This window comes from Musa acuminata, chromosome BXJ3-2 (genome assembly GCF_036884655.1).
Source record: "Musa acuminata AAA Group cultivar baxijiao chromosome BXJ3-2, Cavendish_Baxijiao_AAA, whole genome shotgun sequence".
NCBI lineage: Eukaryota > Viridiplantae > Streptophyta > Magnoliopsida > Zingiberales > Musaceae > Musa > Musa acuminata.
The window spans coordinates 24,634,193-24,649,001 of record NC_088350.1 but is presented as its reverse complement, the minus strand read 5'-3'; the positions used below and the strand labels follow the sequence as shown (position 1 = coordinate 24,649,001).

The following is a 14,809-nucleotide window of genomic DNA, read 5'->3' as shown; positions in this document are numbered from 1 at the left end:
TTGGATCATGTGGTACTAGGACCATTATTTCCAAATCTTCGTGTTGACATATTTATTGGGCCAGATCACATAATTTGTATCAGAGCATCTCTGTAGGGAACTTTATGTGGTCTGAGGCATGCCAAATTTAGAGTTACCTTGTGCAAGCTCAGTTGGAGTTTTCTCTGGACTAGAGAACTAACAGAATTCTAGAGGTGGATTCTAGGGTTGATGTATTGGGTCTTGTTAAGGACATCGAGCATTTTAATGGGGGAGATTTTGATGTCCCAATAGTAAAATAGATGTGAATTAGAATATAAGACTAGTTAGATCTACTACTATTAATTTTACTTAGGCATTTTGATTTCAATGATTCTAGATGTATTATATCCCAATTATAGGTTAGTCTACTAGACTAGGTCATGACACCACTTGGTAAAATGTTATACAACAAAAATACATTGTGAAATGCAAAAGCAAATACATTCAACATAGTTCTCCCTTCGTATTCTCTTGCATTCTAAGTCTATGATTTAAAATAAGGATCCCAACAAATAAGAGCCTGCATATAAGCATCTCTCCTTAGATAGCCCCTCTAAACCTTCATTTCTACAAATATCTTTTTATTATTCAATAGGATAAGCACATAGCTAAGCTTTATTCGTCATATTGTTTTGCCATTTTTTAGAATACTCTTCCAGCTAAGACTTCAGGTTAAGCCACAGGTTCACAACCGTATACTAATTGTGATCGATGCCATTAAATATGAACAAGCCATAACACTATTGAGTTGAAACCAAAAAGAAAAAAAAAAAAGATTCTGTAGATTTGGCAATAATTATTAGTTACAAAAACTAGAAGAAATAGATATGGAAGAACTAGTCATAGACAAAATGTCACTTCAACCATTATGTCTTTGTTTTCATGTGATTAAAAATTTACTCACAATAATTATATTAGAGTTATTCTCTCAATGAACTAGTCTCTGTTACTTCTTATTATTGTTTTTAAATAGTTTACATCTTTTATATATTAGTTACATAATTTTCATGAAAATTTAGATGTCTTATAGAAATAGATCTCTAGAATGATTAGTATGCCACAAGGATTAAAGCACCATCAAAAGAAAATCTAAGTTCAACAATCTCACAGCTTCATCGTAAGAACATAAGTCCACATATACAGATGTTGAAGTCCATACCTCTTAGTGACATGAGCACAAGCCTTGTACATAGTTTCCTTCTTATCTAAGGATGAGAAAACCTCAGCAAGGGCATCGATTTGCTTGCAACCTGGAAAGCCACGCCTGCCGTTACACGGGGACTGGGGATGCCTGCAAGAATTGCCTATTATGTGGGAATTAGTATCCTGGAATCACCTTGGCTAATGAATCGATAAGTGACTCTCATTATAAGCTGCAGCAAGTTAACATTTTAAGCTCTCATGGCTAACGAACAAATCAGGGCACAGACGACTCAATTGCTTCAATGGCGAATGTAGCATGTCCAGATCTTAAGCTTTGTGTCCTATCTAGTACGCTGCACATGGGGAACCAGTATACCTGAAGAGCTCAACTATGACAATAACGAAAACCTTATAAAAAGTTAACCAGACAAGAAAATAAACGACACTGTAAAAGTCTTAAAAAGAAAAAGCAATTTATCACTCGCAAATTTTGATACATGAAGAAGTAGATGTAAGTCTATCTACAAATGCAAATCTGCACGGTATTATTATCTTATTCAGAATTCAGAAACACTTATGTTTATCATCTATGTTCATTTGCATCAGTTTCCATCCGTGCTGTGCCCGAGGAGATGAGTAGTGGAGCATCTAAGATGACATGAACAGAAACAAGGCAGAAGCAGAGAGTAATCATCAAGGAGAACAATTTGTTGCCACCAAAGATATCCCCAGCTGCATAATCCATCGGCTGCATAATCTAACAGTGCAAGCCACTGCTTGGGCCCAGAACTTCAGCCTTGCTTTAACTTCTTCAGGTTGGTCACCTGGAAGCATGAAAGAGGGTAAAGATGAGAGAAGCTATTTTCGTTGTCATCCAATGAAATGAAGGGAAAAAGAAGATCATGGCATGATAAAAAAAGCAGACTAACAAACAGAAGAATAAAGAACATGATAATTGGATGATGGAGCTAGTTTTTTTTCCTTGTTGCTTAGCATCACAACAGTGCAAACTAGACAATAATTTGATGCAGGTTGAGAATGAAAAAAGGCATGATGATTTTCTTTTATACTAACCGCCGGCAAATGAGTAACACTGTGAAAACCGAATGGAATGTAAGAATGCCATGATATTGCTCCAATGTATATTGTGCATCAACAAAATTTTCATGTACCAGTATGTTGCACCCTCCAATCATCTTCTACATCTAAAATATGTACTAATGAACTGTATAAAATTAAATAACTGGTAAAGGCCATGCAACAAAAGTTGGTAGAAAGGAAACGAAGTTAATAGCAGACATGGAATACTTGCCAAAAAAATATCCCTAACCAACCAAAAACCAAAACAGAACAGGCTTGAAGAGAGCAACAGTAATTAATTATCTATGGTGTCAACTATCCTAGTTGGTAAAGACTTTGACAATATATCATAAGGCTCGAATCCTGCCTTCATCACTTACCCTATGCAAAAGAAGAAAAAAAAGTAATTAATTATTCAAGCCTAATAACTCTATAATTCAGGAACATGGTTCAAGTTTTCTCTGCAATTTCTCACGAATTTATCATAAAAAATCTGCCCCAAACCCTGAACACTAATCGACTCGATAAAAAATCTACCAGAAAAAGCAACTACTTCTAAACATCCTCCTTTGGTAACCAACGATCCTATAATCCTTTAAAGATCAAAACCCGAAATGCTAGGTATCACTTCACATTTCATCTATAGATCACAACCGCAAGGGTCTCTTGATCTCCCAATAGAGCAAACAGCATTAATCTATCTACTAAATAGGTAAAAAATAAAAGGCACTTGATGATTGATAACCAACACAAGGGTTTCCCGAGTAAGTAAACAACATTAATCAATTTTGTTGCTGCAAGATCTCAACCAACGCAAACCTTCGCGTGCTGGACTTGGAAAGAAAGAAGAAAGAAGATTCATCTCACCAGGACCGGAGATCTTCCAATTGGCAATAGGAGACGAAGCGACGGTGGCAGTGCTAGTTTCCAACGACCGGCTCAATGAGTAGCAGAGCACGAGAGCCGGCAGCGTCTTGCAGAGCTCCGGGATCTCGTCGTAGGTAAACCCGAACCCCAGGTCCAAGCACGCCTTGAGCTCCTCCAAGTCGTCGTCGGTCAGGCTCCTCGCCCAACCCACGCCGTTTCCGCCCTCGGATGCCTGATCCGATCCCTCCCCCGCCCCCACGAAGCATTCCAAAGGAACGCCGTTGGGACGGCTCCTCCTCGGCCACGCCGACTCCCACCCCTTGCAGTTCCATTCGCTCTCCCTCTCCTCCAACTCTCGAGCTCTCCATTGGTCCGCCTTCGCCAACTCTTTTGCCAAGCGATAACTTCCCATTTTCTCTCTCTCTCGATGGCGGGAGCTTTTAAATGGGGTTTGTGACGCGATGATGTCATGATGCACGACATGAAATGGAGAATGAGTCTTACCCTTTGGCTTTTCCGGTCTCGCCGATCCGCGTGCAATGGACTCACCGTGGGGACCACTTGTTGAACCATTCGTTGCGTGGTAAGTTCGGACGACGGAGCAAGATAACATTGGATTATTGTGGATCCATTTTTGCGAGTAAATATACATATGTAATACGTTTTAAATCAAATTAAATATTCGTATTTGGAATTAATACCGGATAAAATAAAGGACGAATTTTTAAAATAAATTTCTAATTTTGAAAATTTCTCACATGACTGTCTTCATCGAACTTCAACAACTACCTCCTCTCTCCTTTATCCCATCGGATCTATCGCTCATGGCTCTCGTGTGAGAAAGGAGAGGACGCGAGGATCATGCCACTTCCACCAACTCCACCCTTATGCACCTTGCTTGTAGCTCTCGCAACTCTTCCTTTCTTTTCTTGCATGAGAGTTGCGAGTGAGGAGTGTAGGGATGAGATCAACAAATGTAGTGGTGACTCTTGTGTCCCCTCCTTCCTCACACGAGAACTGCGAATGATCGGCCTGATAGGGTAAGGCAAAGGAGAGCGGAGGCAACTATTGGGTCTAGCGAGAGAGAGGCTTCTGTCATTGGTCGTCGCCACACGTGAGCACACTTGCATCGCAAGCGACGGACGATTGTTCAAGGTAGAGAGGGGTGATCTACGGAGTAAAGACATAGTCAGGAGTTGGGTGGAGAGTGATAGCCAATAAGAGTACAATGATTGTTTAAAAAAAGAGTGCTATGAATAATAAGGTCTTCTTTTTTTGAAAAGGATATATATATAATTAATAATAATATAAAAAATACATACAATACTTTAATATATCTTTCGAAAAAAAAGTATACTTTCATGTACCCTGAAGAAGTGGACAATACTATGTTATTTCCTTTGCTTATATTGGTATTATTTACTTTATTTGTTGCGAAATTCATTTTGATCATGGAGTAATAGATTTGGATATATTATCCAAATGGTTAACTCCACTCACAAACCATTTCCATCCAAATTCAAGAATTTATAAAAGTTAAGATGCTTTTGCAAAATTCTTAAAGTTAGTGTTTTTTTTTTTCTGAAAATTTACTCTAAAATAAATAAATATTTGAGCCAAAATTAGAATAAATTCATCAATAAAAATAGATTGAATACATAATAACCTACACATTATGATTGCATGGGAAATAAAGAAGACAATTAACTCAAAGAAGGACATGCTCTATGATTAAAATTTAGGAATAAAAACAAAGAAAAACTTGTAGGAATGTATTAAATCTTGAAGTTGATTGGATTATTAGAGTATTTATATTGTATATTGGTAACATCTGGATATTGGTATATGTTAATAACTTGATGTGATGGATCGAAGATCGAATGACTTAGTACTATCCCAAAGGCGCATGGTCATCTTAGAAGGTCCTTCCTTCCAAGGTGAGATAAAAGAGGGTTTGGATGAGGGGTAATAAGGACAGTTTCGAGGTGGCCTTTAAACTTTTATGGTTATCTCAAGACGAGGCTCATGTGAGCTCGATCTCTCTAGAGTTATGCATCATAGGTTAGTGTCCGAGGGTTCCTGACGTGACTCCTTTGATGTTCGAATTAGTTTTTAGTAGAAACTATAGCTTTTTTTTTCGGACTTAGAGTCCGATCATCGTTTGAGTATCGAAGATTGATTTTTATGGAGCCAATAAGATGGGACCGTGGATAATATGAACTGTCCGTACATCTTGTGGTGCATTCAATCACTCATTGCAACCTTCATTGGCGTGGGTCAACTTGTGCAGTCTCCTATTGCGCGAGTTGACTCGTGCATGCAATTTCTTGTTGTGGGGTGTTACTTGCTAGTCATGATCATTTTTCATGTAGAATAGATGTCCTGTTGTCTTCCGTGTCAACTCCTCGATAGTCGTCAACGGACATATTGTGATTAATGCTAGAATATTCCATTATCAATATTCAAGTCAACTCACAACCTCATTACGATACTAATCAAATTGGAGATATATGCAACAACAATGCAACTCCAGCTCAGCAACCATATCAAAAGAAGTTTTCCACCTCATCTCATCTCTGCACTATTCTTCATCGCTATATTCTTTCAGCTTTCTATCAAAGAATAATATTATGACTCTTCAACGAGCACAAGAAGAAGAAGAAGAAGCAATAAAATTTCGGCGAGAAATGAGCTCCAAAATTGACTACTAAAGATATCATAAACCACAGCATTTAAAGCTGACTCAACCCACTCCACCTGCACGCGTGGATAAAATATCATCGTGGGGCCCGCATCATCCGCGCGACCCATACCACCTATTTACGTTCGAACCGTTTATTCGATATATTTTATATTATTTTTATAATATTATTTTATATTATAGAAGATTCTAATTAATTTAGTTAATAAAAATTTTAACAATTTATCATAAGATTTTAGGTTTGAATATCATAATTACCTTTTATAAAAAAAAAAAAAAAAAAAGAGAGCGAGAGATGAACAGCCGAATTTTGGCATCATCCCTTTTTTTTAGCTTAATTTAATTTCCACCAGAATAGTAGATTTTTGCTGCAATGGAAGCAACCTTCTTGATCCTAATTAACTGATTTAAATTATCACAATCAATGCGTTGCATGTTTATTTTTCTTCAATTTTGTCTATTTTTCTATGAAACTATATTTCTCAGAAGCTCTCACTGCAAGCTTGTACCTTTCGGTGCTTTAATATTCGAAAAGTCGGAGGAACCTTTGATCTGTTGATGAACGCTGCAGCGTTTCTTGTTCCCTCCAACTGTTTATTCTCCCTTTTGTATCAGTCTCAATGCAAATAGGTGAGATTTCTGAGTCTTCGTCTAATTGCATGTTGGACCACATGATCTGCATCAGCCATGCAGATCTAATCAAGCAATCAGTTTTCTGTATTATACGTCCATTTGCAGTACTAATCTCACTGTCTGCAGATTAAGAACGCAATGTCTTTATTCCTGAACTCGAACCACAGCAAGTCTAAGAATCTGATGCAAGAGTAAAGATAAAGGTAGCATAATCCTTCTTTGGCTTTATCCTCGGGAGTCATGTGTTCATCTTTCTTGCAGAACAATCGATCCTTAAAGCTCATTGCGTCCATATAAGCTGAGGATTACTTGGGAGAGCTGCAAAGAGACCAATCGGTAGAAATCAAGCAAAAAGATCGAGAAAATGCTGCAAGATTGCTGGGACAATTTGCGCCAAAAGGTCATTCACCACCTCAATCTTTTGGCCGGATATGAAACTCAACCTGTCCTCAGGGGAGAGGTCGTCGTCTACCGGACCTCCGGACGATCCAATCCTGCGAAATCGACTGCTATTAGTCTCTACAGCATCACTCGAGCTGATGAGAGTAAGCGATCTCAGTAGTCTAATGGACATGTAACGAAACTTGCAGTTCTGCTACAATTGTGCTATAGACACAGGTTTCGGCAAGCTGAGCAGGGAGGCAAGCCTTCGAAACGGCAAGAAGACGAAGCATGACGGCGTCGAAACCACGACCTACGACGTCGTCTTCTACCTCGAGGCAGATTTCGGCACTCCTGGAGCGATAGCTGTGAAGAACAGGGGACGGCGTGAGTTCTTGCTCAAATCTGTCACCTTGGAGGTGTCTGAGAACCGCTCTGTTCATTTCGACTGCAACTCATGGGTGTATCCAATCATCAAGACCAACGTCGATCGTTTGTTCTTCGCCAACACCGTAAGTTGTTCGGTACCGTTGATCTGCGCCATTGCTACTGCTAGACCAGTATCTCTGCATCATCATCTCGCCATCCATGTGTTCGATCACAGAGCTACCTGCCAAGTCAGACACCAGCAGCCCTGCAGAGCCTCCGGCAAGAGGAGCTCGCTAATCTCAGAGGGAACGGAAGAGGGGAGAGGAAGGAATGGGAACGCATATATGACTATGACCGCTACAATGATCTGGGAGACCCAGACAAAGGACTTCATCATGAGAGACCCATACTGGGAGGAACAAGGAGCTACCCATACCCTCGCAGATGCAGAACAGGAAGACCCCTTAGCAATCAAGGTACAGCGTTCTCTCCAAGTTTTGGTCACCTTCTTGATGCCAATCCCCGTCCATACTTTACCATAAGTTTATGCGCTGAGTTCTTCTCTAAGATCGGGCGACTGAGACTCGCAAGAAAATCATCAACTTGGACTTCTACGTCCCTCCCGACGATCGTTTCAGCCCCGTCAAGCTTTCCGAGTTCATATCGAATTCCATCCGAGCCATCGTGCACTTTGTGATCCCCGAAGTGAAGTCAGTGTTTGAAGGATCTATAAGGAACTTCGAGTCGTTTGGGCAGATGAGGAAGGACCTCTACAGCAGTCATAAGAGAAGCATCCTTGAGGGCGTGGTAATGGAGAAGCTGAAGGCTCTTGTTCCTGAAGAGTTCATCAAGGAAGTCGTTCGTGTAGTGAAGGAGAACCCATTGAAGTTCCCTATCCCGGAAGTCATCGCCAGTGAGCCAATTACACTATCAACCAATGTTAGGTTCTGGCAGGAAGTATCTAATGTTTGCTTTGTTGCATTGTAGCTGATGAAAACGCATGGATGAGCGATGAGGAGTTCGGGCGGGAGATGCTTGCTGGGCTTAACCCGGCAGTGATCAGATGCTTGGAGGTAGGAAGAAAAAGATTCAATCTTTGCATTTAGTAAACCGTTCTTTAATCCGGACAAGATTTAATGCAGAGATTTCCACCTGTGGGAAGAGGAGGGAAGGTTAGTTCGATCACAGCTTCGCACATCGAGAAGAACCTTGAAGGTCTGAGTGCCGATCAGGTGAGAGCTTCTCCTCCATCTAATGTTACAGCTCGTTGAACACGAAGGACTGAGCAAAATGATGAAGGTTGTTCTTCTTGCAGGCTGTGGAATTACGCAGGATCTTCATTCTCGATCACCACGACTACATAATGCAGTACTTGAGGCGCATAAACGAGCAAGGGGTGTGCGTATACGCATCTCGCACTCTCCTGTTCCTACGCCATGATCAAACCCTGAAGCCTTTGGCCATCGAGCTAAGCTTACCTGGTGACGGGAAAGGGGCAGAGATCAATCGGGTGTTCTTGCCGGCAAGCCAGGGAGGTGAAAGAGCGCTGTGGCAGCTCGCCAAGACTCATGTTGCCGTGAACGACTCCGGCCACCATCAGCTAATCAGTCACTGGTGAGTTGACCTCAAATCTAAAGCTGTCAGGTGCTGCAGTGAGCAAAGCTTCGTTCGTGTCCGTGTAGGTTGCATACCCATGCGGCAGTCGAACCCTTCATCATAGCTACGAGAAGGCAGCTGAGTGCCATGCACCCCATCTACAAGTTGCTCGATCCACACTTCAAAGACACCATGCACATCAACTCACTTGCTCGGAGTATACTTCTGAACGCTGGCGGCATCCTCGAGATGACGATGTTCCCGGGCAAGTTCGCCTTGGAGATGTCCTCCGCCATCTACAGGAACTGGCGATTTCGCGAGCAAGCCCTGCCTTTGGATCTTCTAAAAAGGTGATCAGAGATCCATTTGAATCGCCACGATGTCGAGCTTAATTCGTTGCTCAGTGTCAAATTTCTAGGGGCATTGCCTTGGAGGACCCCGGCGAACCCTCCGGCGTCCGGCTTCGCTTCGAAGACTACCCCTACGCCATCGACGGCCTCGACGTGTGGGTCGCGATCAAGACGTGGGTCACCAACTACTGCGCCTACTTCTACCCCGACGACCGCTCCGTCGCCTCGGACGTCGAGATCCAGTCATGGTGGCACGAGGTCCGCACCATCGGCCACGGCGACAAGCGCAACGACGAAGACGGCTGCTGGCTTCCTCTCGACTCCGTCGCCAACCTGTCCCAAACCCTGACCACGCTCATCTGGATCGCGTCGGCGCTCCATGCGTCCCTCAACTTTGGCCAGTTCGCCTACGCCGGGTACCCTCCCAACCGACCGACGCGGTGCAGGAAGTTCATCCCGCACGAGGGGACGCCGGAGTTCGCGGAGTACCTCCGCGACCCCGACAAGTACTTCCTTGAGATGGTGCCGGACCGGTTCACGACGACGCTGGGGCTGGCGTTGATAGAGGTGCTCTCCGGCCACACCGCCGACGAGGTGTACTTGGGCCAGAGGGCATCCTCGGAGTGGACCGACGACTCCCACGTGCTCCACATGTTCCAGCAGTTTGGAGATGACCTCCGCAAGGTGGAGAAGAGGATCGAGGAGAGGAACGGCAACCGAGGGTTGAAGAACAGATGCGGACCTGCTCAGGTGCCCTACACGCTGCTCTATCCCGACACTTCAAATCTTGGCGCCGAAAAGGGGGTCACAGGAAGAGGGATCCCGAACAGTGTCTCGATATAGCATCTCAAGCGGTCTTCCTTCTCTGCTGTCACATGCTTGGATTTGATGCAGTGGTGTGTTGAGATCTTTCCTTTGATGCAGTAATGTTTCCAGGATTTATTGTGCACGTATGTGTTGTTTATATACCAATATTAAACCTCTCTCTGTTTGATAACTATTGCTGTTACGGTAAGTAACCTTTTAGCCGTGACCTGGGGGCCAACGCGGCTGGTTCGGGGCTCCAAATGGCTGGATCGGGTGAGGATCCCTTTGGGATGTCGAGGTGGCTGACGGAAGGAATCTGACTAGGAGTCCCCTTGAAACCGGTGGGTCCGGCGACGGCCGAGTACCTGCACAAAGGTCGGGACGGTTGCTCGGCCCGACCCCTCCGATGACTAAGTTAGTGATATCGGAGAGGAATCCGTTTTTCTCCCCCTCCTGTCCGTTAGGAACCGGGGGGTATTTATAAGTGGGTCGGATGTTACCTGACGTGCCATCTCGCCGGGGCAGGGTCGTACCTCTGATGGCGTCTGTCGTCGTGGGCGTTGCGTGGAGGGCCGCGCTGCCGCAGGGTGTGGGGGATGTCAGTCGGTGCCTTCGCCTGCCTCGGCCGGCTCCGAGGGGTCAGCCGAGGGGGTTGTTCGGGTACGGTCATACGAAGAACTTCTTAAGGTTCTCGGCGTTCCAGGTTCTCGGTAAAGGACGACCGTTTGCCGACGTGAGTCGGTAAGTGCCTGGTCGGACTACCTCGACGACCCGATAAGGTCTTTCCCATCTGGGGGCTAGCTTTCCCCTAACTCGGGTTGGGTCGCTGACTTCGGTCTTTCGGAGGACCAGGTCGCCCAATCTTATTGGTCGAGGGCGCACTTTCCTGTTGTAGGCCCTGGCGACTGCTCTTTGATAAGAGAGGATTTTCAAGTGCGCGTTGGCGCGTCGCTCCTCGAGCGCGTCGAGGTTTGCGCAAAGTCCCTCGTTGGAGACTTCCTCGTCGTAGTCCTTCGTCCGGAGGGTGGAGATAGCTATCTCGGGTGGCAAGACGGCTTCGGTCCCGAACGTTAAGCTGTACGGGGACTCCCCGGTTGCCGCCTTGGGGGTGGTGCGCATCGACCAGAGGACGCTGGGGAGCTCGTCTGTCCAGGCCGATCGGGCCGAGGACACTCTTCTTTTGAGTCCTTCCAAGAGGGATCGGTTGGTCACCTCGGCAAGCCCGTTGGTCTGAGGGTGGGCAACCGAGCTGAACCTCAGCTGGATGCCCTGATTGGCACAAAACTTGCGGAATCTTCTGCCTGCGAACTGCGGCCCGTTGTCCGTGATAATGGCCTTGGGTAACCCGAATCGGGTTATCAGGTTCTTCCACACGAACTTCTCCACTTGGTGTTCCGTGATCGTCGCCAGTGGTTCGGCCTCGACCCACTTTGTGAAATAGTCCACCCCTACAATTATGTACTTCCTTTGTCCGGAGGCTGGCGGGAAGGGTCCAAGCAGGTCCAAGCCCCACTGCGCAAACGGTCATGCGCAGTCGATGGGACTGAGCGGGACCGCGGGTTGTCGGGGCGTGCGGGCATGCTGCTGGCATGACGCGCACCGTTGAACGTAGGCTTTGGCATCTCGGCGCATGGTCAGCCAGTAATAGCCCTGACGAAGTATCTTGTGCGCTAGGGTTCGTCCGCCGATATGCTCGCCGCATACCCCCTCGTGGGTTTCGATCAGAATCATCTGGGCTTCGTCAGGCTCTAAACATCGCAGGAGGGGATAGGTAAAGGACCGCTTGTAAAGGTGGCCGCACTCCACGGTGTACCATGCGTGTGTACGATGCAGGCGCCGAGCTGCATCCTCATCAGGGGGGAGGGTTCCGTCCTGCTTGAAGCGCAGCAGCTCTTGTACCCACGTGGTTGGAGTGCTGCCGGGGGCAGTGGTTGCAATTTCGACTGCTCGGGCAGGGAGCTCCTCCACTTCCGGCCACGCTTCGGGGGTTGGCTTCGATGCCAGCTTAGCTAGCGCGTCGGCTCGTCCGTTCTCTTCCCTCGGAACGTTAGACAATGTAAAATAGAGGAACTTGGTGGTCAGGTCCCTTACCCGCGCCAGGTATTTCGCCATGGTTGCGTCCCGAGCCTCATATCCGCCGTTGAGCTGCTCGGCCACGAGTTGCGAGTCGGTGAGGACATGTATCGCGGTCACCTGCATTTCGAGGGCCAGCTTTAGCCCCGCTAAGAGCGCCTCGTACTCGGCCTCGTTGTTGGTGGCTCTGAATCCGAAGCGAAGGGATCGTTCGAACGAGCGTCCATCGGGGGCGAGGAGGACTAGTCCTGCTCCGGCGCCCTTCAAGTTGGCCGAGCCGTCGACGTGTAGGGTCCAGGCTTCGGGAACCCTCTCCAGATCCGTGTCCTCTGGCTGCGTCAGCTCCGCGATGAAGTCGGCTACCGCCTGTGCTTTGACGGCTGTACGGGGCGCGTACCTTATGTCATGCTCGCCGAGCTCTACCGCCCACTTGAGGAGCCGTCCTGCAACATCAAATTTCGTTAAGACCTGCCGAAGTGGTTGGTCGGTGATGATTTCCACCGGGTGTGCCTGGAAGTAGGGGCGCAACTTCCGGGCCGAGAGCACTAGGGCGAGCGCGAGTTTCTCGATCTACGGGTAACGCTCCTCGGGTCCACTTAGGACGTGGCTGACGTAGTAGATCGGGAGTTGTTGGCCGGAGCTCTCCTTGATTAGTACCGAGCTGACTGCGTGCTGGGAGGCCGCCAAGTAGAGGCCCAGCTTCTCGCCTGTGGGGACGGAGGCGAGCCGAGGGAGGTCGGCCAGGTGCTGTTTTATTTGTCTGAAAGCCTCCTCGCATTCTGACGTCCACTGGAAGTTCTTCGGGTTTTTTAGCGCCCTGAAGAATGGGAGGCAACGATCGCCCAATCGGGAGAGGAAGCGAGATAGGGCGACAAGTCTTCCGTTGAGTTGCTGTAGGTCTTTGACCGTCCGGGGAGACTTCATATTGATTATTGCTTGAACCTTCTCTGGGTTGGCGTCGATCCCTCTCTGGTGCACAATGAATCCCAGGAACTTCCCGGAGGTGACGCCGAAGGCGCATTTCGCGGGGTTGAGCCGCATGCCGAATTTGCGCAGCGTGGAGAAGGCTTCGGCCAGGTCGGCAAGGTGTGTCCCGGCTTCTCGGCTCTTCACGATCATGTCGTCCACGTAAACCTCCATGTTCCTCCCGATTTGATGTGCGAACATCTTATTTACCGTTCTCTGGTAGGTGGCTCCAGCGTTCTTTAGTCTGAACGACATAACCTTGTAGAAGTACACACCTTGATCGGTGAGGAAGGCCGTATGTTTTCTGTCGTCGGGCGCATTCCTGATCTGGTTATACCCTGAGTAGGCATCCATGAAAGAGAGTCGTGAGTGACCGGCTGTTGCGTCGACTAGCTGGTCGATCCTGGGGAGGGGGTAGCAGTCTTTGGGGCATGCATCGTTGAGGCTGGTGTAGTCCACACACATTCTCCAGCTTCCATTGTGTTTTTTTACGAGGACTAGATTGGACAGCCACTGGGGATACTTGGCCTCTTCTATGAAGCCCACGGCTAGGAGTCCGTCCACCTCTTCTTGTATCGCACGCTGTCGGTCAGGGGCTTGGCGCCGGGCCTTTTGCTTTACCGGGCGGGCGTCAGGTGGGATATTGAGGTGGTGCTCGGCGACCTTTGGGTCGACGCCCGTCATGTCCGAAGGGGTCCAGGCGAAGACGTCGGTGTTCTCCCGTAGGAGACCGACGAGCTGCCCCCTTTCTTGCTCTGGCAGTTCCGATCCGATCCTTATGGTTTGGTCCGGTCGGGCCTCCCGTAGAGGAATATCAACGGTGGTCCCTTTCGGCTCGGGATGAGAGGTCGATTTCTTTGCTTCTCGCGGATCCTCCAGAGGTGACTCGGTTCTGGCCCTCCTGCCCAATGATACGGCGGTAAGGTAGCACCGCCTGGACTCCCGGGGGCTCCCCGTGGCTTCCCCGACTCCCGCATGAGTTGGGAACTTAATGATTTGGTAATAGGTCGAGACGACCGCTCTGACCTTGTTGAGGGTGGGCCGGCCGAGTATGGCGTTATAGGCGGTAGGAAGGTCGACCACCAGGAAGGTGGTCATCACTGTCTTTGATTTCGGCGGGGTCCCCAAAGTCAGGGGCAGAGTAACGGCCCCCAGGGGTGATACCGAGTCCCCCGTGAAACCAGTGAGCGCTGAGCACATCGGGCTTAGATTCTCTTTGACCAAGCCCAGCTTCTGAAAGGCGTCGAGGTAGAGTATGTCAGCCGAGCTTCCCGTGTCGACCATTATCCTCCTCATCTGTGCGTTGGCTACCCTGGCTGATATTACTAGGGCGTCGTCGTGGTCCGGCCGCTCGGAAGCTCCGGTCGGGAAGGCGATCTCGGGTTCCAGCTCGTGCCCCGAGGCTTTGTCAGGAGCAGCTCGGGCGTACGCCTTCCTACCTGACATGGAGCCTCCTCCTGACGCGGGACCCCCGGCTATCACATCGATGTGCCGCTCGACAGGACCCTCGGGGTGAGGCGACTGTTCCTTGTTTGGCCGGAGGTATCGACCAAGGTGTCCTCTGAGAATAAGTTCCTCGATTTGCTTCTTCAGCTCATAGCACTGCTCGGTGTCGTGCCCGTGCTGTCGATGGAACCGGCAATATCTTGAGCGGTCTGCGAGTTCCCGGGGGTTCCTCATCGGGCGAGGGTCCTTGAGCAGCCCCTTTCCTTTCTCATGTAGGAATATTTCGGTTCGGGATGCATTCAAGACGGGAAGGGGGGCCCTCGTGTCGGGTCGGTCCAGTTTTCGCCGGGAGACGGCGGGTTGTTGCTGCCGGGGC

General features: G+C 47.9%; 2 protein-coding genes across 5 annotated transcripts; one reads left to right on the top strand and one right to left on the bottom strand.

The window, feature by feature from the left end:
- Positions 1–1,795: 1,795 nt before the first annotated feature.
- LOC103974056 (uncharacterized) lies at positions 1,796–3,523 on the bottom strand. The gene is made up of 2 exons (XM_009388801.3): positions 3,112–3,523; positions 1,796–1,988 (listed from the first exon to the last, which is right to left on the bottom strand). Exons 1-2 carry the CDS (start codon positions 3,521–3,523, stop codon positions 1,858–1,860), a joined length of 543 nt encoding a protein of 180 aa, XP_009387076.2. The 3' UTR covers positions 1,796–1,857.
- Positions 3,524–6,695: 3,172 nt separating this feature from the next.
- On the top strand, positions 6,696–10,138 carry LOC135581977 (probable linoleate 9S-lipoxygenase 5). Of its 4 annotated transcripts, none has more exons than XM_065138611.1 (9): positions 6,696–6,990; positions 7,064–7,338; positions 7,431–7,671; positions 7,764–8,108; positions 8,183–8,268; positions 8,338–8,427; positions 8,511–8,809; positions 8,878–9,141; positions 9,210–10,138. In XM_065138611.1, the coding sequence occupies exons 1-9, from the start codon at positions 6,810–6,812 to the stop codon at positions 9,982–9,984; spliced, it is 2,556 nt and encodes an 851-aa protein (XP_064994683.1). In that variant the 5' UTR covers positions 6,696–6,809; the 3' UTR covers positions 9,985–10,138. The 4 variants fall into 4 exon arrangements, with proteins under 4 accessions (XP_064994683.1, XP_064994682.1, XP_064994685.1 ...); XM_065138610.1 differs by having other exon boundaries at positions 7,058–7,338; XM_065138613.1 differs by having other exon boundaries at positions 7,058–7,338; positions 9,196–9,638.
- The last annotated feature ends 4,671 nt before the right edge of the window (positions 10,139–14,809 follow it).

Coding starts and splice junctions, on each gene's coding strand:
- LOC103974056 (XM_009388801.3), bottom strand. CDS start 3,523: ATGGGAAGTTATCGCTTGGCAAAAGAGTTGGCGAAGGCGGACCAATGG. Junction 1,989..3,111: donor TTGGAAGATCTCCGGTCCTG/GTGAGATGAATC, acceptor TCATGCTTCCAG/GTGACCAACCTGAAGAAGTT.
- LOC135581977 (XM_065138610.1), top strand. CDS start 6,810: ATGCTGCAAGATTGCTGGGACAATTTGCGCCAAAAGGTCATTCACCAC. Junction 7,339..7,430: donor GTTTGTTCTTCGCCAACACC/GTAAGTTGTTCG, acceptor GTTCGATCACAG/AGCTACCTGCCAAGTCAGAC. Junction 8,269..8,337: donor CAGTGATCAGATGCTTGGAG/GTAGGAAGAAAA, acceptor GATTTAATGCAG/AGATTTCCACCTGTGGGAAG.